General features: G+C 46.1%; 1 protein-coding gene across 2 annotated transcripts; it reads right to left on the bottom strand.

The window, feature by feature from the left end:
• Positions 1-4011: 4011 nt before the first annotated feature.
• Positions 4012-26076, bottom strand: GOSR2 (golgi SNAP receptor complex member 2). 2 transcript variants are annotated; one of them, XM_074978835.1, is made up of 6 exons: positions 26010-26076; positions 23868-23932; positions 22438-22546; positions 15468-15600; positions 11781-11921; positions 4013-7480 (listed from the first exon to the last, which is right to left on the bottom strand). In XM_074978835.1, exons 1-6 carry the CDS (start codon positions 26036-26038, stop codon positions 7319-7321), a joined length of 639 nt encoding a protein of 212 aa, XP_074834936.1. In that variant the 5' UTR covers positions 26039-26076; the 3' UTR covers positions 4013-7318. The 2 variants fall into 2 exon arrangements, with proteins under 2 accessions (XP_074834937.1, XP_074834936.1); XM_074978836.1 differs by lacking the exon at positions 11781-11921 and having other exon boundaries at positions 4012-7480.
• Positions 26077-27110: the final 1034 nt, after the last annotated feature.

The following is a 27110-nucleotide window of genomic DNA, read 5'->3' as shown; positions in this document are numbered from 1 at the left end:
GAATGCAGGAGAAAGATTAGAAAGGCTAAGGCACAAAATGAGCTCAAACTAGCTACAGGCATAAAGGGAAACAAGAAGGCTTTTATAACTATATTAGAAACAAGAGGAAGACCAGGGACAGGGTAGGGCCATTCCTGAGTGAGGAGGAAGAAACAGTAACAGGGAACTTGGAAATGGCAGAGACGCTTAATGACTTCTTTGTTTCGGTCTTCACTGAGAAGTGTGATGAAGGAATGCCCAACATAGTGAATGCTAGTGGGAAAGGGGTAGGGTTAGGAGATGAAATTAAAAAAGAACAAGTTAAAAATCACTTAGGAAAATTAGATGTCTGCAAGTCACCAGGGCCTGATGAAATGCACCCTAGGATACTCAAAGAGCTGATAGAGGAGGTATCTGAGCCTTTATCTATCATCTTTGGAAAATCATGGGAGACAGGAGAGATTCCAGAAGACTGGAAAAGGGCAAATATTGTGCCCATCTATAAAAAGGGGAATAAGAATAACCCAGGAAACTACAGGCCAGTCAGCTTAACTTCAGTGCCAGGAAAGATAATGGAGCAGGTAATTAAAGAAATCATCTGCAAGCACTTGGAAGGTGGTAAAGTAATAGGAAACAGCCAGCATGGGTTTGTAAAGAATAGATGTTGTCAAACTAATCTGATAGCTTTCTTTGATAGGCTAACAAGCCTTGTGGATAGGGGAGAAGCGGTAGATGTGGTATACCTAGACTTTAGTAAAGCATTTGATACGGTCTCTCATGATATTCTTATCAAAAAACTAGGCAAATACAATTTAGATGAGGCTACTATAACTGGCTGGATAACCGTACCCAGAGAGTAGTTCTTAATGGTTCTCAATCCTGCTGGAAAAGTGTAACAAGTGGGGTTCCGCAGGGGTCTGTGTTAGGACCGGTTCTGTTCAACGTCTTCATCAATGATTTAGATATTGGCAGAGAAAGTACGCTTATTAAGTTTGCAGATGATACCAAGTTGGGAGGGGTTGCAACTGCTTTGGAGGATAGGGTCATAATTCAAAATGATCTGGATAAACTGGAGAAATGGTCTGAGGTAAACAGGATGATGTTTAATAAGGACAAATGCAAAGTGCTCCACTTGGGAAGGAACAATCAGTTTCACACACACAGAATGGGGAGAGACTGTCTAGGAACGACTGCAGCAGAAAGGGATCTAGGGGTTATAGTGGACCACAAGCTAAATATGAGTCAACAGTGTGATGCTGTTGCAAAAAAAGCAAACATGATGCTGGGATGCATTAACAGGTGTGTTGTGAACAAGACCTGAGAAGTCATTCTTCAGCTCTACTCTGCGCTGGTTAGGCCTCAGCTGGAGTATTGTGTCCAGTTCTGGGCACCGCAGTTCAAAAAAGATGTGGAGAAACTAGAGAGGGTCCAGAAAAGAGCGACAAGAATGATTAAATGTCTAGAGAATGTGACCTATGAAAAAAGGTTGAAAGAATTGGGCTTGCTTAGTTTGGAAAAGAATCATAGAATCATAGAACACTACGACTGGAAGGGACCTCGAGAGGCCATCGAGTCCAGCCCCCTGCCATCTCTGGGAGAAGCACAGCTCTGCATTACTGTGGTGAGCATTATGAACACAACACACCTGATCCTGCAGTGTTTCTTGATATGGGCAAGGTAAGCCCAGCAGATCGTAATGCAGGCTGGCTCATCAGTCCTAAGGAACCACCCTGCTCGACAAGACAGCTTGCCACTCCTTCGAGGGGGACTTTGACCAGGTAACAACTCAGAGGCCAAAGGCTCAAAGATCAGTTGCCAAATGTTTTTTTCCTGCATCCCCCTTGCCCTGTGAGTGGCACGTGCTCTGGTTGCAGTGAGTGAGTATGTATAAATAAACAGAAGATTGTAACTCTCCCACCAAGTAACTATGAGTTACTGTGGGTCACACTGCTGCTTTCTAAGCCTTGTTTATGGTGAGCAGCTCAGCAGGTGTCTACAGACTTCCTAAAGACCATCAGCCAAACCAGCTAGTGCTAAGGCTACAAATCCTACAGGCTAATTTTCACGCTTGCTATACAAAGGAACAGCACGTTAGCACCTATTAATTTTGTTTCCTGTATGTCAGGAATGCAGTGGAGCCGAGTGGTTCAAGAAGGGTCCTGGAATTATCTGCTTTGTTGGGTTTAGAATGCAAATCCTGCTAGCCACTGATGGACTAGATGAACTGGTGGGCCTTTCTGGCCTTGAACTCTATGGCTCTACCCCATCCTTTTTTAACCATGGTGCAAACTTGTAGCAAACCATATGTGATCCAGCACTTCACAAGATCTTCTTACTGGACACAGTAAGTTTGGAAAAGAATCATGGAATCATAGAACACTACGACTGGAAGGGACCTCAAGAGGCCATCGAGTCCAGCCCCCTGGACAGTTTCAATACTATCCTACTGGGTAAGCCAGAATTGTCAGCCAGTGAAGACAGATCTGGGTTCACCTTCTCCCTCTCATCTAATGACCTATTTGTTTCACAGGGAATGTGTGTTGCTGTTTGCAAGGAAAGCAGGCAGCAACTGAACAGAAGCCAGCCATGAGGCACAGTGCAGATTCTCAGGTGTGCGTACCCCACTATTGATTACATGCTTATCCTGCAGGCACAAAAGGATGCTCCCCAATGTCATTTCATCAGTGCAGATATAACAATATAGGAGTGGGACTACAGAACCACCATCTCCGGCATCTTGCATGAACTACACGCATGTCTCCAACCTTCCCCGTGAGCTGCAGGAATTGCTGCAATTGCAGTTCATAGCTGCTTGAGACTGCTGTTCTTCCTACTGAGAAATTACCTAGAAAACCAACCCTGGACACCTCCAACCACCCAGTCTGACAGCCCCCAAGCGACCCCAAACCAGCCACCTACTCTCCCAGCACCCTGCTCGTTCCCCACCTTCCTAGATACAGTTGCCAAGTCCTAATCACTTACACTGGGGTTCTTGCCATTCAGACAGTTTGCTGTGCTCTGCAAACTGAAGAAGTCACAATAGAATTGATCATACCTGAAATGATAAACACTCCCTAGCCTCTTCACTCATGGGTTTGCAGCTGCTGGGATTCTCCCTCTGGCAAAGCAGCTGAGGCATCACTTGGCAAGCTTCAGAGGCCAAAGGAAAGGCCATGGGGAGTCAATAGGATTTATGGACCTGGGCATGTTACAATAGTAACATACAGAATAACCGTCCAATTCCTCCTCATTGTATTTTTTTGCAAAACCTACATTATTCACATGTGGGTCACATGAATAAGTAGATAGCACTGGTCAGAAATAGAGACAGCATGACAGTCTTCTAGTATAATAAAACTTCCATAGCAATTGAAACATGAACTCAGAACTGGAATTGGCTCAGAAGCAGGACATAATTTCTGCTGATTATACCAAATCCTGGGCAAGAAGGGGAAGTTCACACAATGTGTAGAAATAACTACCATTTCAGGCCCATCCTGGTCTATGTTCCAATAAAGGTGTGGCAGGGGGTTGATAAGAGGACCAACAGGATTGAAACAGCCAGATCTAGAGGGGCCAGTATTACTAAAGCTAGCTTGATAAAACTTTTCATGCACAATAAAGGAGAGGAAAAGCTTTAGCTAACATTTCCCTTCTCCTTTAGTCACGGTTCAAAGAAGCCCTGAGAGTTTCCACTAGCAACTACTGAAAGAGGAGTGACTAAGACACTGGGGGAATGAACAGTATTTGCAGTCCACCCTCCAAAAAAGGTTGATGATGAGGTAGGTGGTAAAAGGAGCCTGAAATCTAATTTTGTTTTTAAAATAAATTGCTGCTTAGATGATCTAGAAGCAGCACTTGTTAGCCAGCAGAGAACACACTCCAGGTAGTGCCTAGAAGGGAGCTAGCACACAGACCATGAGAGGGATTTACTGGAGAGATTCTTGCTTCCACAAAAAGGAAGAGCAAATCTCCCTAGTACCATGGTGTCCAATAGGAATTCACAGATCACCACACTTGTGTTGTCACCTTTCCATATTCACCACATTATATCATACAAAATTTTATTAAATAATGTAAGAATATTGGTAGGTATTTTATACTAAATACGAACAGCAAAATTTCAAATAATCCATTTATTACTATTATTAGAAATCAGTGTGACACTTTGCAATCTTTATCTTTTATTAAGGCCCTGAAATCAGGCAAATATTCCACACTGACTGAGCATCTCAGCTCTGCCTCCAGGTTTTTTGTGTGAGCTATATTTCACTTCCAGCCCTCCCCCTGCTCACATAAATGCCCTCTCCCTCCCCCAGAGCCAGGCACCACCAGCCCCCACACTCTAACTGAATGCCCTGCCCGAAAGTAAGGCATCCCCACTGTCACTCTCTCCCCACCATTCTAATTCAATGCCCGCAATTCAGCAGAGCTGCCACACGCTTCTCCCACCAAGCAGTGGGACGCATGCACAGAGCAGGTGGACAAGACTGCACATGCAGCTCTCAGGAGGAGCCACATTTAAAGGCTCCAAGAGCCACATATGGCTCGAGAGCTGCGAGTTGGCCACCCCCGTATTTGCCACAAAGCAGCGACCTATGCACCACACGTGGCGAGTAGCAGATAGATTGGACACCACCAGCCTCAGAATAGACCTCTTAACCAAGCCTATTTTGTGGTTGGAGAACTTCAGTTCCAAAGGATTTTATTTTCACAGCTGCTGTTTTAATCCAAAAATAGAAAAGGACAGACTAAAACAAAAGTAAAGGGGGCATCCATGACGATCTCCACTCTCTGCATCCATCTCGACTGCTGGAGGCCATTGCATATGTTGTTGGACTAATAAAACCCAGAAAACTGAGCTCTGAATATCAGGAATGATCTAAATAGTAAACATATTGCTTGCTGGGAAAGGTAACCTGCCTAACTATATGCTTGCTTGCTTGCTTACTTACTGCTGTTCTCTGCCTGGGCACACAACGATTTAGTCTTCCCCCACTGGAATAATTTAGGTCATCTCATTAAGTTCAATATAGCATGATACACAGCAGATAAGACTAGTTCCCTTCTGGCCTGACACTGTATGTACCAGTAGTATGGCTACCATCTGAAGACATGGTTCCATCCCATGAAAGCTCATCACCTAATAAATTATTTTGTTGGCCTGAAAATGCTACTGGACTGCTTTTTTGTTTTGATAGTATATACACTAACATGGCTATCTCTCTGTTACTATGTACCAGTAGGTAGTTCATGCTTTAGCTGCAGGTTTTGAACACTTTCTTGAAGCTAGTTTTCTTGCCCACAATAATTAGACATACAAGTTTCAATGAAAAATGGAACCTTCTCCAATTTTCAACAAGCTACCTACTGCTGCAGAGCACAGAATGCAATGTACAGAAATATACTCACTGCATGGGGAGTGAGGAATGTAGCTCTTTTAAGGGAGATATATATATATATATATATATATTTTAAACAAGATACCATTGCACCAGTTACAGAAAACTGCATGAGTGCCTAGAAAAAAAAGTCTGTATATTATGACAGCTCTGCAGCATGAAAATAAGACACCTGGAAAAGTTCTAGATTTCTACAGAAAGCTGGGACAGGAGCACCAGTGAATGTTTTCTGAAGTTCTAGAGACAAGTATTCTGTGATAGAAGCCTGTCAACAGGAACAAAAATAATGGATTTTAAAATGAGACATGGCTTTCCCTACATCATAGATTTAAAAGTGGGCAAAGTTCAATGGTTAAGACGTTGTAATGTCTTAGATTCCTCTAATTCTCCTCCAGGTGCAAAAATGCTTTTCAGAGTTCTTTGACAGGCAGCAGGGGCATATGTGAAAGATACCTTCCTCCAAGGATGGGGGGCAGGAGTCTCCTTTCGTTTCTGAGCCAAAAGCTTTAGGCACAGTACTCTTTCCCTTCCCTCCTCTCCACCCCATTCGTGTAAGTTCGAGTTCTGCTACTCTGGTTCCATCCAGCTCTCTGATGTGGCACATGAGGTGCATGCTGTTACCCAGGATGGACATGGATGGTGTCTGTAGCCTCTGTAGGTCAGAATGTGGGAATGGGCAACAGTGGTAGATCTTTGATGATTACATTTATTTTGTCCATTCCCTTTGTGGCACCTCGCACTGGCCACTGCTGGAAGACAGGATACTGGTGTAAGATGGACCTCTAGTCTGACCCAATATGGCCATTCTTATGTTCTTATCCCAATGTTAAGAAACCACCTGTCCAACACAGGAAATGGCCAGGTGGCATTTCCATCTCCTTGTGGAGTCAATGAGCCAAGTACTCCTCTCTGACCCTGCTAACCTTATCCACATACTAGCTACACAGCACCAACAGGGCAGGATGCTGAAACCAGCTTCTCAGGACAGACTAGCTGTGCAAGCAAAGTCTTATGGTTTTTACAGGCTGGACTTATCAGAGAAGTGACTGGGATGAAGAACGTAAGTTCTACAGGTATAGATCCCCCTGAAGTACATCCCTCTGCCCCATCTGAAGACAAGAGAATGAGAAAAGAGTTGCTAAAAAGTGGTAGAAAGAGGAGGTTAAACAAGTGTTTTAAATCTTTCTACTGAATGGTATTTCTTTACGTATGGAGTACAATACTCTGCATTTGCTGGGAAAGGACAAGGCCCTTCAGAGACAGGCAGAGGTATGGAAACAGACCAGAGACAAATGAGCAGCAGCAGTCACTGAGCCTGAGGCATGTTGAGTTACAACCATCATTACCTTAAGAAAGGAACTTGGCAGAAGCAGCTGTGATTGTGCTATGCCCTCTAATAGCTATGACCCACCTCTGGAAAGGGATGAGTTTCCATTTGGGAACCACGGCACATACACTGCGTTCTTCTCTATGCATGTACGGTCAGCAGAGCAGGCGCCTGTCCGGTTTACTACTTTCCTGACAAGACTTTTACATGTGGCAAACACCACAAGGAGACCAGCAGCACTGGAAAGGTGCCTCACATCTCTCCTTACCGTTCTTACATCTGCCCCCCCCCCACAGCCCCCAATGTTACCGCAAACATTCTCAGTAGTAGAATGTTCATTGCACATGGCTCCACGTAACCAGATTCTGAAGTATATAGACAACAGGCTAACATCATTAACAGCTGGACTCTATTTCCAATTATGACATCCTCCATCACATTTGCTCTTCTCTGCATGGTCCGTATGTGATTAAATCTGAGTGTCACTTGGCACACAATGCAGTTTACAGAGCAGGACTAATTGAAAGGTCACAGTGAACTAGGCAGTACATTTGGGGAGAGCAGTCTGTCTTCATCCAAAAGGTTCTCTCTTCTGGCTGTAATTATCAGTTCACGTCAGGTACTGCACCACAAGAAACATCACCACACAGGTCACAAGCATTCCACCAACCATGAAGTATTTGTCCTGGAAAGCCCGCTTCTCAATCAGTCGCATCACTGTATTTGATAAGCCCAGCATGTTGGCAACATCGAGGATTTTCTTGTGAGTGCCCTGAGAGTGACATGGAGTAAAACAAAACAAAACAGTTAACGTTGTGTCCCAGCACTTTTCATTCCATACATCAGTGATATTTCAGTTTTGAAGACAGGTTTCAGCCTATTTGCTCCCCACATAGGGGATGGAATGCTTGCTGACCAACAAGTCTCACAACTCAAGAGGGAACAAGAGACTTGGGAATCAACTAAGGAACATACCCAAAAAACAATAATAGGAATCAGATCAAAGGTCCATAATGAAGATCTAGGAGGACACACCATACTGGAAGCCCTCTCTGTTGATGGAGTGGTATGCCTCAATGGGAACCATGTCAGTGACCCAGTTATGTAACAAGTATGTGCAAGATTTCACAGTCAGACATACCTCCTCCATCTAGCTTTTTCTTCCTAGCCTGATGGATGATCAGTGTCAGGAGGCTGACAATATCTCCAGACTCATGCGGCCATTGACAGGATGTGTAAAAATGAAAAGGTGGTTGAGAAATGCAGCAAATCTTAATAAGTAGTTCTGGAGATGACATCAGAGGCCCTGCAATTTCATGTCCCAGAGACACACTCTTCCTGCTAAAAAAGCAGGTATAGGGATCTCTGTGTACAGAACTAGCCACACCCCACATATTCTATGTGAAAGAGGCATCAATTTATATTCCTGGAGAGCCCTGTGAACGGGGGGCGGGGGGGGGGGGGGGGAGGGAGGAGGGCAGAGAGTAGTAACTGGTTCACTGGGAATCTTCACCAGTGCAAGATGACAGTATAGTCTGCCATTTGGTATTGAACTGGACTGAAGGGATAGGACATGACTGACAGTGGTGATAGCAACTTTAGGTTTGAACTGGACTGAGACCAAAACAGCTGTCTGATAGTAACCAATCTGTCCAGGTTTGAACAGGCCATCATTACTACTCTAGATCATCTGTGTAATAAACAGAACTGCTTATTGCAACAGATACCAACATTAGTACTGGTGGACACAGCAGCACTGGTATTTGCCCAATTTGTTGACATTAGCTTCTTCTTCCCAGCTGGTAAAACTGACAGAAATTCCCCTCCTCCATCCCATGGGGCTCATGTTAAAATTTTGGAACAATGCACTTTCAAATTCAATCTTTTGCCTGCCTGTGTAGCAGCCTCTAACACCTCAGCCTCTTTCAGAGAATGCTTGCTACAACAGAAAGATAGAGAGAGCAGACCCCAGAGAAGTATATAGCTTTGCCTTGCTTGGAAGAAGTGAGCCCATTAGTGGTCATTCTTATTAGACCAGCCAGATACGTTAGATGAGATTACCACGTTCCTAGGCCCACTCTTATTCATGAGTTCAACCCACTTTCTGTCATCTGCAGCACAGAGGGGAAAGAGCTGAGATCAAAACAAAAGACACTAGATATTTATGTAAACTGCTCGCTCTTTGCATATTTGAGATGTGGCATTGCACAGTATGGCTAGACTGCTTCAGAGCTAGGAAGGGAACTTTTGAGGGTTGGTCCCCAAACCAATTTTATTTACAGCTGTGAGTGAAAGGATGCTTGGCTAATTAAAAGCTTTAGCACCAACACCCATGGAGCCCTCTTGTCTGCCAGAAAGATGGCCTAGAAGAGGCACTGGCAGTGTAAGCTTTCCTATCATGATTGTGTGGTTAACATGCATCAGTCCTGGAGGGAACATGTCTATAAGTGGGAAGACCCCAGTCACCATGGCTCATTCTGTTCGTTATGTATTTGAGCAGAGTGCCAGCAAGAGGACCAATTAATGATAAATTCTACTCGTATGTGTGTGTGTGTGAACAGAGTGCCAGCAAGAGGACCAATTAATGATAAATTCTACATGCGTGCGTGTGAGAGAGAGAGAGAGAGAGATGCACACCCTTGTTTTCTGGAAATTAGGCAGACCACAAGTACTGCACAACCATCAGATAATAATTTTAGGTTGTTACTGACCTGGGTTGGATGTGATTCAATGAGGACAGATTGAGTCACAATTGCTTCCAAAGGGAATCAATGTCAAAATATTTAAAAAAGCAGTTAAGGAATTCTCACCGCATTTAGCTGGAACTTTTGCAAGCTGTCATGATGTAGCAAGTTTGTGAGCGTTAAATGCTAGATGTTAACCTAGAAATACTATGCTGATGCCTTTTGGATTCAAATAAGAAATTATGAAAACAAGGAGCCTCCACTCCACTCTGCACCAGCCGAGGTTTCCCTGATCATTCTCTCTCATGTCCTATGAAAAAATTAATTCTGTATCATTGAGCTGCTGTCATATTTGAACAGAGCCTGAAACAAACAGGAACAACACCCTATTGAGGAACTCTGAGGAACAAACACCCTATTGCTCCAGGGACATCAAGAGTAATGGCCCCTTTCATCTGTCTGTCCAGATGTGTGGGCTCTTTGAGATAAAGATGCTATCACATCTCAAAAATAAAGACAATTACTTTACAGCAGCATTAACAAAAGAATGCCTGGAAAGCTCTTTACAGACATTAAGGCCTGGCCTATACTTACAACATATACCACGGTAGTTATGCTGAACTGGGATGGGGCAGGTGGGTTCTTTTTTCCCCAAAAACACCAAAAACTTACTTTGCCAGAATAACTTAAAACACAGGTGCACTTATAGTGGCATGAAAGTGTTTCTTCTGGCTCTATCTATACTGGCAGGGTTTATTACCTGACCAATCTGATTAGCTTCTATGACAATGTAATAAGCTCTGTGGACAGTCTGTGGATGTGATATACCTTGACTTCAGCAAGGCTTTTGATACGGTCTCCCACAACATTCTTATCCATAAGTTAAGGAAATATGGATTGGATCTTTGGACTATAAGACGGATAGAAAGGTGGCTTGATGGTCAGGCCCAACAGGTAGTGGTCAATGGCTCAATATCTGGATAGCAGTAGGTTTCAAGCGGAGTGCTGCAATGCTCGGTTCTGGGGCCGGTGTTATTCAACATCTTTATTAATGACCTGGATGAGGGACTGGACCGAACCCTCAGTAAGTTTGCAGATGACACAAAACTGCAGGGGGAGAGGTAGATATGTTGGGGGGCAGATATAGAATCCAGAGTGACCTGGATAAATTGGAGGACTGGGCCAAAAGAAATCTGATGCAGTTCACCAAGGAGAAGTGTAGAGTCCTGCACCTGGAGCGGAAGAATCTCAAGCATTGTTACAGACTGGGGACTGACTGGCTCTGCAGCAGTGTGATGGAAAGGGACCTAGGGGTTATGGTGGATGAAAGGCTGGATATGAATAAACAGTGTGCCCTTGTAGCCAAGAAGGCTAATGGCATACTAGGGTGCATTAGGAGGAGCATTTTGAGCAGATCTAGACACGTAATTATTCCCCTCTATTCGGCACAGGTGAGGCCACATCTTGAATATTGTGTCCAGTTTTGGGCCCCCCAGTATAAAAAGGATGTGGATTTGCTGGAGCAGGTTCAGCGGAGGGCAGCAAAAAAGATTAAGGGTCTGGAGCACAAGACTTATGAGGATAGACTGAGGGATTTGGGCTTGTTTAGTTTATAGAAGAGAAAACTTAGGGGTGATTTAATAGCAGACTTCCACTTCCTGAAGGGGAGCTCTAAAGAGCAGGGTGAGAAACTGTTAGTGGTGTCAGATGGCAGAACAAGGAGCAATGGTCTGAAGTTGAAGAGGGAGAGGTATAGGTTAGATATTAGGAAAAACTACTTCACCAGGAAGGTGGTGAAGCATTGGAATGCATTGCCTAGAAAGGTGGTGGATTCTCCATCCCTTGAGGTTTTTAAGTCCCGGCTGGACATGGTCCTGGCTGGGATGACATAGTGGGTGTTGATCCTGCTTGGAGCAGGGGGCTGGGCTAGATAACCTCCTAAGGTTCCTTCCAGCCCTATGATTCTGTGATTACTGTAGTTATACCAGCATGACTTTTCCAGTGTAGACAAGGACTTCGTTTCAGATACGGGCATCATGTCTCCATTTTACAGATGGGTAGACAAGATAAAAAGAGAAAGTGACTTGAACAATGTCTCAGAGAGAGTTAACACCACAGCAGCAAAACAGTGCCCTGAAATCCTGATGTCTAGTGTTCTCTCTTGCTAACATGTTTCAACAAATTGTTTCAAACTGTTGTCTACTTCTGCCTAAAACAAAAGTAAGTTTCCAGGATGTGAACTTACAGATCAATTTAAGTGCAGGACTAACCGTCCTTGCCTAACATTCTGAATCTGAAGTGCTGGGTTTAAACAAATTGACTGGCCTATTAGGCCTGTTCATACCAAATGAAGAAACTTGGGGTCTCTTTTCGGTAAAAATGCCCCACCTTTAGTGTCATTCTCTGGTCCCTCAGCCCCTGCAGGATACTGGTCCCACTGCCAATAAGCTCATCCATGCCACGATGGGAATTCTGGAGGGATTCATTAAACTGTAATGTTTCATCGATCGGTATGGTGGTGTCAGAGTCCTGTGGGGAAATGCAATTTTTTGGTTATCTCTCCAGTGTGATGAATTATGCCCGTACTCTTTGCACCCCTATGCAACTGTTTGATCCTGAATGGACAGATAAAAAGTGAGCAGGGTGTAGGGAGAAATCTTGGAGAAAGTTGTTTAGCTTTTAAGGGAATCAACTACACGGATATGATTGCATCAACACTAGAAAATTGGTTCTGATGAGTCTAAGCTAACAGCACTTGAGAGAGGGGATGTCCAAAGACATCAGAGCTGGTCTAGCTCTGTTCTCTGAGGCGGCATCTAGATTTAGTCCAGCTGCAGGCAGCATTATGCAAATGAGGGTTCATGAAATTGCAAATTGCTGTTCATTTGCATATTTGCAACAGAAAACAAGCCGCGTGGATGTGGTTCTGCCAGCAAAACCTCCCTGTCACCAGCCCATTATCCCCGATACTTTTGAGGGATAAGGGAGTAGTGGCAGACGGGGGTTTTGCTGGCAGAACCAAGTCTACGCTGCTTGTTTTCTGCCACAAATATGCAGCTATTTGCAATTTCACTAACCCTCATGTACCTCGTGCTGCCAGCAGCTGGACTGAATCTAGATGCAGCCTGAGTGAAAAGGGAGCAGAGTCAGGCTAAAGCTGAATGCTTTTGGAAATTCCACTCTAAGGCCATGTAGCATATGGTACCCTAAGTTACACTGAACTGTCCACTATAAAGTAGAAAGATTTACAAGAAAGTCACTTGATCATGGTCTGTAAGTATCTACATATGGAAGACTGTAACAGCAGAGGGTTCTTTAAAAAACAAACAAACAAAAAAACATTCAAAGACATTACAAGATGCAATGGCTGGAACTGAAGCTAACATTCAGTCTAGAACAAAGGCACAATTCTTTTAAGAATGGTTAAATTAATTATATTATTATTAATGGTAATTAACCACTGAAACATACTGCTCTAGGACTCATCAGTTAATCTGAGCTAGAAATCTCATTTAGTAAGAAACACAAAACCAAATTCTTGGCTTGAAATAGGAATAACTTGGTGAAATTCTATGGCCTGCTGTGGGAAAGGTGATTACAACAGTTCCTTCTGACCTTTAATAATACAAAGCACCGCAAAACCTATGAATCCAGTTTTCTTAGGACATAAGTTATATAAAAACCAACCAGGCAACAGGCAGAGAACAACAACAGAGATCATGCACCCTCATCTTGCATAAAGTGTGTGTGGGAAGACTGTTCCAGCTGCTTCCTTGTCCTCTGAATGGCTCAGCAGCATCCGTTTTTTACTCTAATGGGAAGTACAGGTGAGAACTAACTAATAGCATGGATGGACCCCATACAGCTTTATCGTGTAGGCTTTTGGCACCACTTGTCCAGAAGGGATTCCAATGAGTATCACATTGATACACTGACATGGTGCTGAAGGTGCTTTAAACATATTTATCATATGGTCATACATTTCTTCTGACTATAACAATAATTAAAAAAAAAAAGTCAGAGAAAGGAGTTTAATTTCAGGTAAGATTCTCTTCATACAGTGGAGAGAGAGAGTTTGGGAGTTCATAATATTTGAAGAACAGGGCTGTTTACTAACATTATTACTACTACTATTGTTACTGTTTATTAGCATGTAGAAAAAATAAATGCAATAGTAAAGATACAATAATTTGCAGGGGGAACTCAATGGAAGTTGTAGCATCCAACACTAACTTTTAAAAACAGACTAGATTTCAAGCTGGCATTCTTCAATGGAATAATTAACTAGAACTTTGGGATGGCCAATTATAAAGCTAAATCCTTGAGATACATTTACTTACACAACTATCATGATAATTTAACAGCCAAGGTCTATGTTTTGCATGAACTTCCTTTATACTAGTGAATGACAAGAAAAATCCATGATATTTTATTTGTCCAGAGCTAGCACGAACAGAAATCTGGAAGACTGACCTACGCTGCTCAGAGCAGAATTTCTTTGTGTGTTCCCATTGGCAGTAGATTCTCACCAAGCAGCAGCTAAGAACATAACTGTATTTAAATTTTTAAAGCAGCATTTGAATCTCTAAAGGGCAGCTGCTCTCTAGCAAGAAAGCTATTCTTATGGTAGAGGGAGGTAGAATATGCTGGTGGCAGGCATTAGCCTCCTTCCACCTAATTCTTGTTTGACCCAAAAAAGCTTCTGCAGTAGTGTTACGCAGATAGGCTCTTCCAATTGCATAATCTTACCCCAGGCAGAAAAGAAATAAGTGGCACTGAGATAAGTCAAATAAACTTTCCAAACACATTGCAGTTCAAATGCTCTTCTTAAAAGGACCATTCAAAGCCTATCTGCATTGCTGCTGTGAAGTGCTTATGTGAACTCTCATATTGCTGAACTGGAAATAACCCATTGATTTTTCATGGTGGGGGTAATCAATCATCCAACAATTTAGCAAGGTTTATGCTGAACTGGAAACTTTTCCATCAAGACGGCAGGATTTTTTAAATGAATGGCAGTTATCTCAGGAAAGCTCAATGGTTCATTTTGTGCACAAGGGCAGGCTAGATCAGAGTGATCTCTTTTGGCCACCAAATTTATGAATTACTACAGTAAGCACACATGGGGTGATTCCCTCCAGAGAAACTCTCTTTCGCTGCTGCAGTCTAACAGTTTTGGTTTTCACAAAACAAAAAAGCAGTCACGAAGAAGCAGTCTGAAGAAGGACGTCTGCCCCATGAAATCCCATCACAGAATAAATTATTGTTCATCTTTAAAGTGCCACAACTGCTTTTTTGTTTTGTGAAGAAACAGACTAACAGATCTACCTCTCTGTAGCTGTGTCTACTCCCCATTCGCCTTTCAGAAGGGGAATGCAAATGCAGCTGATCAAATGCAAATGAGATTCTGATTTACATATCACACACCTCAATTTGCATAATGGCAGCCACTCGCTGTTCTGGAAGTGCTACTTTTGGAAACAAACAAAAAAAAAAGCAGTGTAGACAGGGTTCATTCGAAAGGAAACCCTGCTTTCAAAAGCACCCTTCTTCCTCATATTTCTCAGGAAGAAGGGTGTTTTGGAAATGCAAATGAGGCACTTATTTGCATACCATGTCTCATTTGCATAATGACAACCATGTGCTGTTCCACAAACAGAACAAGCAGTGTACAGGGGGGTTCCCCATTTTTTTCAGGAAGAAGGGTGCTTTCGAAAGCAGGGTTTCCTTTCGAATGAACCCCCTCGACACTGCTTGTTCTATTTCTGGAACAGCACATGGCTTTTATTAAGCAAATGAGACTTGATATGCAAATCAGTGCCTTATTTGCATTCCCCTCCCAAAAGGGGAATGTAGTGTAGATGCAGCCTGTGAATTTTGGTTTTGCTTGGGTTGCCCTTTACCCATACTCATTGTTTTTCCTTTTCTACCTTCATAAACATTGCATCGTCCAACAGCAGAGGCTTTAGGGTTTAATCCTGTGTGTCCACAACACACGCTGATTTTTCCCAAAAACTTATTGTAAAGGAGGCTAAACGCTCAGCTGTCCCCAGTTCTAGAGCAAAGGAAATTTACATTAGCAGTGAAAGTGCGTGCCAGGAGCTCCTCTCGCTGTTTCTCCTGCTGCTCCCGAATATAACGACGATGCTGGAAGTTTCTCAATGCTGTCTGCAGGTGCTGGACATCATATTTCAGCTGGTCAACTCGGCTAGAAAGAATCAGCGAGAGGAAGATAATACAGGTTCAACATCCCTGGTCCAGCATCCTCAGGATCTGAGCAATCCCGGATCAGGGATTTAGCCAGACCAGGGGAGGTCAATTATGCCCTCCTGCTGACCTCCAGTCCCTGATCCAGGCCTCCCCCTCCCACTATTGCCTGTGGCTCCCTGACTCCTCTCCCCCCAACTTCTCTCCCACAGGCTCCCCAGCTGCCAGCTCCAAGTCGCAGCTGCAGCTTTCTGCCTGGCCCCAACTATGGCTTCGCAGGGCCATGGCTTCCCACCCAGCCATGGCTGTGGTTTCTTGGGGCTGCGGCTTCGCACCCAGCCCCAGGGATTAGCTCCGTGAGCCGCTGCTCCTCAGCATGGGTCTTTCTGTCCAGCCCCAGGCGCAGCTTCCCACATAGGTAGCCATGGCCACTGCTCTGGCCCAGGATGAGGGTCTTTCACTGCATCTCCAGGGCCCACGCTCCCTGGCTGCTGCTGGCTCCCAGGTTACTGCCAAACCAGCTTTGGCTCCCATGCCCTGGGCTTCTGCCACTGATCTGGCTGGCCCCTTCCCCTCCCAGCTTTGGGACTCTCTGGTTCTGCAAGATCCATGGTCCTGCTAGATGATAGGATTAATATTACTGTGGTATAGCCTGTGGTATATGGTAACCACAGACTATACCACAGTAATACTAATCCTGGAACTTTTCCTTGCAACAAACTCCTTTGCCAACTTTGTTCTCATATTTATTCTGGAGACACCATCACTGGCCCTAACCATGTTAAATACAAGACCAGGGGCTCATTCTCCTGTGCCCCAACCAATGTTATACATGCCATCAAGTGTCAGCAGTGCTCCTCTATTATGTATACTGGAGAAACAAGGAGACTGTCAAAGCAGATTACATAGGGAGATTTGTGAACTGGGATTCATACTCAAATTCAACACATTAACACACTCGGTATGAACCAGGACAGAAATTATGTCACACATTACAAGGACAGTTTCTCTTCCTCTGATGTTTGTAATTATCTCAGGCAAAACACTCAACATTCCACACCACTCAACTCCCTCCTTCAGATCCAGGTATTTGATTTGTCAGTTTTTATTGCAATTTTTTTTGGACCTGTGTACTACATAATTGAGTCTAGACTGGAAAAGCTACAGATCATGAAAGCTCATCATCTAATAAATTATTTTGTTAATCTTTAAAGTGCTACATGACTGCTGTTTTGTTTTGTTTTGTTACAATACAGACTAACACGGCTACCACTCTGTTACTATTTGTAATGATTGCAGTGGGAGTACATGCGAGGAATTCCAAGTAGCTACTACCAGTTTCAATGGGACAGGATTAAGATTGTGTGGGCATGTACCTCAACTATTGGACAGACTTCAAACTCTCTCAGACAAAGAGTTAATGGGGACAAAACAGACATCAAAACATTCCTGATCCACAAATCAGTTCATCTATATTTTAATGCAGCGTGCCATTCTGTTAATGATTTAAGAGTTTGCGTCTTATTGAAGAAGAATTTTCAGTCTGCTTTAGAAAGAAAAGCTGCTGAACTCTCTTTCATATTCAAATTTGACACATTAACACATGGTTTGAACCAGGATGCAAATTTTCTGGGACATTATAGGGGCTCTTTAGCATATTTGGCTTAATCTAATTCTTGACACACACCTCCCACCCCTCTGCTCTCTGATTTGCTCACCTTGATAATTTTTTTCTGATTTGTCAACTTTGATTACTGTTTTTGTTTCTCTATGCCTTAAATATTGAGTCTGTTCTGTTCTGGCTATGGTCTGAAGATGTGTGTCTGTCCCACGAAAGCTCACCTAATAAATTATTTTGTTAATCTTTAAAGTGCTATTTGACTGCTTTTTTGTCTCAACTCTTCAGTGCATGATTTGAAAAATTGTTTGGTTTTCTGGTTTTGAAGGGAAAGAGAGACCACCAGGCCACCTTAACTCTGCATTGGTAATTTCTGGTCAGTGAATCACTGGGCTCTACTTCCTTGTCTTCACGACAGACTATTCTACTGCATTTTCTTTTTATTCCATGCGTTGTCTGTGTCACGTTTTTGGTTTTTTTTTTTAACTGAGTGCTTGGGGTCCTCCAAGATATTTCAGCTAATCAGTGTTGGACTCAATTATTTCCTTTGATACCAATCAATGTTGGCATCAAGTATTTCCTTTTATACAAACCTTTTACAGAAATGTACCTAATCTTGCTTCCCTGTACAAAGTAGGAATCAAACAGAAGATCTTTATTTTATTCTGCAAGGGCACAGAAACCAGCAGGCAAACAAATTTGCATTATCTAAGTGTTTTTCAATTGTTTCCTACCTTTTGAACAGAAAAAGAGATGTTGGTAGGTGTTAGTGGTCATTTAGGCAGATTAACAGTTGAGATGCTACTATAGACTTCAAATAACTTTATGGTAAGGAGAGAAACATCATTATTCCTGTTGTACAGACAGGAAAACTAAGACCTAGTTTATATTACAAAGTTTACATAGGATGGTTTGCATCACTGCTGATAATGCCCCATTATGCTAACACAGCAACACCTTCTAGTTGAGTGGTGCAAAACCACAGTCAATGTATGGAGGTTAACACAGCATGAGCATGTACTTAAGTCAACACTAGCAATCCCCCAGGAGCTGTTCTGCAATGTCTGACGCTGACTTCTCTGATCAAAATTCTGAGCCCCACTGCCCCGAGGTCATGGAAGTTGGAAACCTTTCTCCACCACTAAAATCCCTGTGAATTTTCCAGCTGAGCAGTAATCCACTGTTTTGTGCAACTGCCCAGCAGCCCATGCCAGATTCATGCTCCAGACTTGTGCTCACTGGAAAAGACAGAAAATATTAGAAATCCCGGGCACGTACAGAAAACAGGCTGCGCAGATTGCTCAACGGACGCCCTGGAAGGGTCTGACAGGGAGTAGCAGCAGTGCCATGTGAAAGCCAAGTAGCTGCAGCAGGCACACCAAAGTCTAGGAAGGCCAGTAATAGACTGGGTGCACAGACTTGCTGCTTTTATAACACAATGCATGTGATACTTGGTAGGTACCCCACCACGGTCTCACAGACCTCCCTGGATACTTCTAAGGTCGCAGGCCCCTGCTCTGATCAGCAAGAAACTGGACAGGGAAGAAGAGTAGCCTGGGCAATAGGAAACCAGGGGATCCAGCTATGCAGCAAGCTAGGACCTGCTTTTGATGCTATTGCAGGCTAGCCAATGAAGGGGAAAGAACCTCAGGTAAAAATGTGCAAATAACATTTTCACTGTATGGATGGCACCCCCAATTTAGCAGGATACATATTTCAATTCTTCATTGGCATAGCAGAGGTAGTGTGGTACAACAAAGCTTTTTATTTTCCTTAAGAGAGGCACTGGGGATCCAGGCACAGCAGTTTGTTTTTTGCACACATGGATGCCCCTTGAATCCTCCTGAGACATCTCAATCCTCTTCCTAAAGGTTTCAAGGGAGAACTACTTGTTTTCCTCTTTGACAGTAGGAGACCTTCCCACACCAGGCGGCAGTAACTTTGGCAGGCACTATTGCAATAAACAAGCTAGTAGCATACAGGCTTGGGCAGCTTCAGTATGCCAACAACAGCTGTGATATCTATCAGACAAAAGCACAACCACCTGTGGAATATCATGCCAGTATTCATTGCCCTACATTCATAGTTTCGTGCAACTAAGCAATTTCCATCTCTGTTCTCTCACTCTTGGCATACTCAGAGCTTGAGCTAAAAGTTGGTCCAAAGCAAAACTGTCAATAACTAATCTTATTTTACACTTTTGGGGAACAAAAGAGGCACTTTCTGAATCTTAAATTTCACTTTTCATTACGACTATCCTGACTATACCTTTTGTGTGTTTTACATACAGATGGGGTCACCACAGCCTTGCAGGGGACTCCCTTCACACAAGTGGAACTGCTGACCCAGATAATGAGAAGAAAAGAGAATGCGGGAGGACATTTTCTGCAAGACCCTTCAAGCCACTGCCGCATCAGACCTTGACAGAAGACCTAGAGCATGGTTTCCCAAACTAAAGGACATGCCCCCTGTGGTGGGGGCATGAAACACTTCCAGGGGGAGGCGCGAGGTGACCCAGTCCCAACCCCATCATTCCCCCCACCCCAAGAAAGAGCTGGACTTTGCTTCCAGCTCTCAGCCCCTGCTGCTTTACAGGGGTAATCTGGCACAGCTGCTATAAAAAGCAGGCAGCCTGCAAAGACCCATGTGGAGCTAGCTGCCTCCTGCAAAGGTGAGTGAGTGTGGATTGTGGGGGAGTGAAGCGGGGGAAGAGAGGAGGGAAATGGGGTTTGATGTGGGGGCTGGGGTGCCTGGCTCAGGGGAGGGGAATGGGGCTGTGGTAAGGCCGGGGTGGTGGTGGTGCCCTGCTCTGGGGTAGGGGAGGGGCTCAGCTGGGCAGCTTGTGGGGCTTGGACTCGCGGGTAGGCAGGCAGCTGCCCCGGCAGCATGGGGCTTGGGCAGCTGGCTCAGACAGCTGGCCCACAGCTTGAGCAGGTGGCTGGGTACCTGGCCCCGCCACTGCAGGGCTAGGACAGCTGGCCCCAGCACCGCTGGGCTCTGGCACCTGGGCATGTGGCCTGTGACTTTCAGCACTTGGGACTGGCTGCATGAGCATGGGGCCCCAGCATCTGATGGGCAAGTGGGCAACTGGCCCCAGCAACGCGAGGCTTGGTCAGCTCAGGTGGGAGGTTATGGCACGGCAAGGCGTGGGAGGGGGGCAGGGGCTGGCCCAGGCAGCTTGCCCAGGGCCCCTGCAGCTGGCCAGCTGGGGCTGCACCAGACAAGGGTCCAAGAAAAACCTGTATGTGCTTACTTTTAATTTTAAATAACATTTTTATATCACATTTTATATCAACTTTATTTTAAATTGCAAATTGAATTTTTTGTTAAAGGGGGATTGGATGATGGTAAAAGAGGGGGGTGGTGTGAGGGTTTCTCAAAAGTCAAAAGCGGGGCATGATGCCGAAAAGTTTGAAAACCACTTGCCTAGAGGATGTATACCTGGGCAGTGCCATGAATAAAGAGGGGAACACCAATGCTGATGTGAGAGTGAGGACTGGGAAAGCCAGAATGGCTTTTCTTCCATGAAAAACACCTGGAATTTTAAGCAGATCAGAACTCAGACTAAGATCAGGTTATTCAACTCCAATGTAAAATCAGTCCTACTATATGGAAAAGAAACTTGGAGAACAACAAAGAGGACTTTCCAAAAAATTCCAGACATTTTTACCTGCCTCTGTAAAATCCTCTGGATCCACTGGCCACACACCATCAACAACCAAGACCTGTGGCAACTGACTCACCAACTTCCTGATGAAGAAGAAATCAGGAAGAGAAGATGGCAATGGATCGGATGTACTCTTAGAAAACCAACCAACCAACATCACAAGACAAGCCTTAAGTTGGAACCCACAGGGAAAAAGGAAAGGAGGGCGCCCAAGAAACAGCTGGCACAGAGGCCTGAAGGCACATGCTAGAAAGACAGGATACAACAACTTCCTGCCTGGTCAGAACTGGAAAAGATTGCCTAAGACGGAGGCGAATGCTCATCGATGGCCTGTGCTCCAAGATGTAGGAGTAAAGAGGCTTACTACTACTTACTCTGATTCCAGATGACATGAACAGGGTTCTGAAACATCTAACTTTCATTAAAGCCATCTCACCAAGGCTAGGATTTTCAAATTTCTCTACGGGCTGGAGAGCAGCACTGAACTAGAATCAGACATGAGATTTGCTTCTCATTACCATTACATGAAAAGAAAATTAAGAGCAAGAGTCACTCTTTCAGATTAAAAACTGACCAGAAACCATAGCAAAACTACCTAATAAACTTAGTAAAAAAGGAGGCCTCAGAATTAGAGAAGAATCTCTCACACGTCTTCCATACTTAAGTTTTAACTCTGAAAGCTAGCATCTCAGGGTAACACACCAAAACAGTAAGAAGGAGATGAACAGCATCCTGTTTTGAAATATCGGTTAGGCAGCATTCTGAGGAAGGTACCACCCTCAAGACCATTTGTTGCATGACTCGTAAGCAGCGGAGCAAAGGATTTAGGTGGGGGAAAAAGCACCTCTTTCATATCAGCAGAGTGTGTGTTCCTGACCATTTTCAGACATATAGATAGCATACTTCTCAAATTGACTGCCTAAGATAAGATGGGTCATACTCTGACAGCAACACAGTAGGTGGATAACCTGAATCAGTAATTGGATCCCCAGAGACCATAAGCGACTGCTGGGCAGACCCAAAATGCACTCAGACAATACAATAAAACTCTTTGGCCACAAACAGAAAAAAAGTTTGCTTACAACAAAATGAAATGGTGTAGTATCAACTTGTGCTTGCGGAGGGATGGATGAAGACACGTCTGACAAAAGTGACAAACATGAAGCAACCAGCCAAACTAGCACTATCGTGTTTAAATTAGGTGTTTGGGACCTAAATACCAATATGATCAACAACTTTGATGTCTATGTTTGAAAACTGGACAATAAAGCAATATGAATTTGAAGAGTTAAGTCATTTTCTTCCCCAGCGCCCCAAGCATTATTTATTTTTTCATGGAAAAGAAAGTTTTAAGGATGAGAGGATTATGGAGTACAGAACAAAGGCAGGAGTCCCAGGTTCTATTACTGTTTCATACTCAGTTGGTTTATGACCTTGGGCAAGTCACTTCTCTATACCTAACTTTCTCCATCTATAAGACAGAAATAAGGTGGATCAGTATTGGAAAGTTGAGATCTGATGTTGAAAGAGGGGCAAAAAAAGTTCACACTTACAGTTTGGCATTCTGACGTTTGTTGGCAGGTTCTTTGCTGGATAGGATCTCCAGGCGTTCCAGGTTGCTGAATATCCTGTCTATTCTTGCCTGAATTTCATTTTCTACCACTGTGAGGGGAAAAAGAGGAAGCAAGTTGCCATACAATTGTCTTAAGGAATTGCAGACATTCGTTCAGATTTTGAAAGGTATTTAGGTGCCTGAGTCCTATTCAAATCAATGACAGATATCTAGACACCTTTAAAATCCTGATCCATTGTACACGACAGTCTCAAAATATGTAAAATTGCACCCAGACTGAGCAGAGTGAGACAAAGAAAATGAATCTGTAATTTAAGGTATTTAGTCAGAGGGCCAGATAATCCTCGACAATGCCACCATAATGTCTTGGATACGGGCCCCCGGCAGGCAGCACACCTCCCGAGATGAAATGTCAGGGCGACAGATGGGCGCCTCCGTGCCCCTCAGAAGAAAGTCTCCAACCACCACTACTCTACGTTTCCTCCTCACAGTGGTGGCAGCAGACTTCCCAGCCTTGGGGGTATGAGGCTTCTCCTCTGCTGTACAGGGCAATTCTTTGTCTCCTGTATCAAGTACAGTGTAATGGTTTCCTAGTACCACAGTGGGAGGGTTCTGAGCAGGGGTGGAACACTGCCTACTGCCAGAAGTAACAAGCTGCCAGTATCCACCCTGATCTATCTCCTCCTCCACCAGTGGTTTATCAGCTGTCTTGTGTACTGGGACAGTTACCTCAGCTGTCTCCACGTCAATACTATCCAGGAACTGCTCGTGGAGTCAGATACTCCTCAACCTGGCTACCTCCTCCTGTAGCTCTCCCACCTGCCGCCTGAGAGATTCCACCAGCAGGCACCTTTCGCACTGGATGGTCCCCCCTAGCCTGGATAGCAGTGAGTGGGAATTGCAAGCCACAGTCCCTGCAAAGCCATACCAGGATTTGGGTAGACGCATCCATGGTCAGGCAGTCTGTCTGGCTACAGGCACAGGTGGAGGAGACAGCAGTAGTGCTGGCACAGGTGTTGCGGGTCTTCCTAACCATCGTAGGCCTCCCTCTGCCAAACTCCCTCCCAAACTCCCTGGTCTGCAGTTCCCTGTCCACTTTGTTCCCCCGGTCGCCCTTGCCTCTGGCTTTTAAAGCCTACTGGCCTGGGTCAGGCTCTCCTCCCTGTGAGTCACACAGGGGAAGAAGGCTAATCAAGGAAACAAATGTCAGGCACCCAGTCCCAACTGCCACAAAAACTGAAACTCAGCCCCCTGAAATGAAAATGGCAGTTCACATTCAAACAGTTAAGCACACTCATTCACCCCAAAAAGCCAGCGCTCTCACCAGGTAGCATCTGACAATAGGAACCTCAAGAACATTATTAACAGTCACACCAACAGTTGAGTTGCCATATTTAGTTACTAACTTACAGTGCACTGACTGCTTGTCTGAGGTCTCCAGATGCCCCATGTAAGACTGAACCTCATGGACTTGCCTATCAAAGAAAGACAGGGAAGAACGGGAATTAGAGTCAATCAGTAGCTATTGAATCTGGAATCCTTGTCGCAGAAAAAAGAAGTGGCAGATTTGAAATGCAAAGAAGCACGTAATGCTTCTGATCACCAGATAGGAAGAAGGGCTTTCGAAAACTGGGGGGGGGGTCCTTTCGGAAGGTCCCGTCTCCACGGGCAGCATGCAATTTGAAAAGCCGCACCCACCATTATGCTAATGAAGTGCTGCATATTCATTGCAGCACCTCATTAGCATACTTCTAACCTGCTCATTAACATGCTCCTTTCAAAGGAAGGGGCACGTGTAGACCCAGCCAATATGTATCTGCTCTTCCCTATTTATTTAGGTATAAAGACCAAAGTAAAGATCTAACTGAGTTGACAAAGGCTTTCTCAGATGTCTTCTCAGAGTTAGAGACTCCACTGAGATTCAACTCACTTTATATAAGTGAGCCAACGCAGTTACCTTACATGTGCTAAATTACATTAAACAAAAAAAAGTGGTATGCTAGAAGCTGCTCATTCTGCATTGCCTCTCAAACTGTGGTTCGTGGACCCTTCCCCCCAGCTCCACCTCAAGGTTCTGACACCAACTTCCCATTGTAGGCAGGAGGGGACAACCCCGAACCCTGTGGATGGATCTGGCATGCAGGGTGTGGGGGTGGGGAGTGAAGTGCAGCGCCTTGTGCTGCCACTCCCTCTCTAACCCCTACTGAGGGGAATGCAGTGTTGGAAACACTCCCAGGTTTCCCCACGGCTCCCACTGGGCAGATTTTAGCCAACGGGAACAGAGGAGGGCAACACTTGAGGAGCCAGATGTGTCAAGTCAGGTGAGCAACCCCCCCACTCTTCTCATGACCATTCCCTACACTCCTTCCTGCTCAGCTCTCTCAGACCTGGTCAGCTTCTGGATCCCGCTCCTGCCCCACTTTCCTCTCTCCCATTTCTGGTCAGCTTCTGGACCCCACTTTGCACTCAAGTCTCCCAGCTCAGTCCACTTCTGCACTCCTCTTCCAGCCAACTCTCCCAGCCCCGACCCGCTCCTGTGACCCTTACTGGCCAGCTCTCTCACCTCCTACTTGCTCTTGTACCCTCTCCCTTAGCCAGGCACCCTATCTCAGCCTGCTCCTGTACCCTCCCTTGCTCCTTCACTCTCTCTCCTAGCTAGACTCTGCATGCACTCTTCCTCCTGGTCCTCTCTCCTGACTGGACACCCTACCCCAAAGCCTGCTCCTGCAGCCTCCCTTGCTTTTTTATCCTCCCTCTTGGCTAGTCTGCACCCCCACTTGCTTCTGCACCCTCTTTCCTGGCCAAAAACCCTACCCCCTGCCTGCTCCTGTACCCTCCCTTGCTCCTTCACCCTCTCCCAATCAAACATCCTGCCCCTCCCATCCACTGCTACACCTTCCCTGCCTTCCAGACCTCCCACCCTTCCAGACTCACCACCCTTAGACTGCTCCTGCTCCTTCCTTCCCACACAGCTCTTCACCCCCATCCTACCCCATCACTATTGCAACCACTCATATTTGCAATAAATCTTATATAACGCTTGAGCGAGGTATCTATGCAAAGGTCACGACTGGCTGAATATGATTATACTACTTGTACTCGTGCTATTTTTTGCATTTGAAGTTCTGAGTATTGGCTCGACACGAATCTTTCAGAATGTTTGTTCTCAGGGAAAAGCCCACAAGGCCTCCACCCAGCAAACCATGAAGCGACTCTTCAATTTCAATGACCACTCGCCTGACACTCCCCCAGCCACCTGCTAGTCCTGGCGCACCCCGGGGGGGCCACTCTGCGCAGGAGACAGAAATTCAGAGAGAAAAAAACCCCACGAGAGGTTCTGACCCTCCCGGGCGCTGCAGAGCCCACGGCCCCCTCCCCCCAACAGCTCACACCGGGCACGGCCCCCTCCGGCGCTGCCGAGGGGCCGCGAGCTGAGCAGCGACACCAGCGGGGCTGGCCGGGGGAGGGGACCCTGTCCGCTCTGCCCTCGCGGGCCCCCGGCTGGCCCGGGCGGCTCCCTTTCCCCCGGCGACCGACCCGCCCCTCGCTCACTTGTGGGTCTGGTGGTAAAGGGACTCCATAGCGGCCGCGTGACACGTCAGGCTCAGCAACGGCCACTTCCGGCTTCCCCCCGCAAGGCCCCACCCGCTTCCGCCCAGCGAGGCTGCCCTCACTGCTGCCTGAGAATGGAGCTCTCAGGCGGGGCCTTCGAGGTCCCGGCAGTGCAAGGGCAGGCCGGCAAGGCGCCTGCAGTGTCATGTCCCGAGCCGCTGCGGGGCGCTGCGGAGCTGCCTGAACCAAGGGGCGGGGCCCCGAGCGACGATTTAGGCGGGTGGGAGCGTCGCGCGCCGGGAGTCACGCGCGTGCTGTTGGGTGGCTGGGGGGAGGTGCAGAGTCCCCCCTGAGATGCCCCAGGACGAGCAGGTGGCTGGGGGGGTGGGGGCAGAGTGGCCCCCCTGAGGTGCCCCAGAACTAGGAGGTGGCTGGGGGAAGGTGCAGAGTGTCCCTCCCAGGTGCCCCAGGAGTAGCGGGTGGCTGGGGGGAGGTGCAGAGTGCGCCTCTGAGGTGCCCCAGGAGTAGCAGGTGGCTGGGGGGAGGTGCAGAGTGCGCCTCTGAGGTGCCCCAGGAGTAGCGGGTGGCTGGGGGGAGGTGCAGAGTGCGCCTCTGAGGTGCCCCAGGAGTAGCGGGTGGCTGGGGGAAGGTGCAGAGTGCGCCTCTGAGGTGCCCCAGGAGTAGCGGGTGGCTGGGGGGAGGTGCAGAGTGCGCCTCTGAGGTGCCCCAGGAGTAGCGGGTGGCTGGGGGGAGGTGCAGAGTGCGCCTCTGAGGTGCCCCAGGAGTAGCGGGTGGCTGGGGGGAGGTGCAGAGTGCGCCTCTGAGGTGCCCCAGGAGTAGCGGGTGGCTGGGGGGAGGTGCAGAGTGCGCCTCTGAGGTGCCCCAGGAGTAGCGGGTGGCTGGGGGAAGGTGCAGAGTGCGCCTCTGAGGTGCCCCAGGAGTAGCGGGTGGCTGGGGGGAGGTGCAGAGTGCGCCTCTGAGGTGCCCCAGGAGTAGCGGGTGGCTGGGGGAAGGTGCAGAGTGCGCCTCTGAGGTGCCCCAGGAGTAGCGGGTGGCTGGGGGGAGGTGCAGAGTGCGCCTCTGAGGTGCCCCAGGACTAGC

This window comes from Carettochelys insculpta, chromosome 28 (assembly GCF_033958435.1).
Source record: "Carettochelys insculpta isolate YL-2023 chromosome 28, ASM3395843v1, whole genome shotgun sequence".
Classification (NCBI taxonomy): domain Eukaryota; kingdom Metazoa; phylum Chordata; order Testudines; family Carettochelyidae; genus Carettochelys; species Carettochelys insculpta.
Note: the sequence above shows the minus strand (reverse complement) of the source record. Positions and strands in the feature narration are given on the sequence as shown.

Bases quoted from the DNA above. Each gene is read 5' to 3' on its own strand.
- GOSR2 (XM_074978835.1), bottom strand. From the start codon at position 26,038: ATGGAGTCCCTTTACCACCAGACCCACAA. The intron at 23,933-26,009 runs GTGAGCGAGGGG...TTTCTTTGATAG, and splicing joins CTTTACCACCAGACCCACAA to GCAAGTCCATGAGGTTCAGT. The intron at 11,922-15,467 runs GTAAATTTCCTT...ATTTCCCCACAG, and splicing joins CACGCACTTTCACTGCTAAT to GACTCTGACACCACCATACC.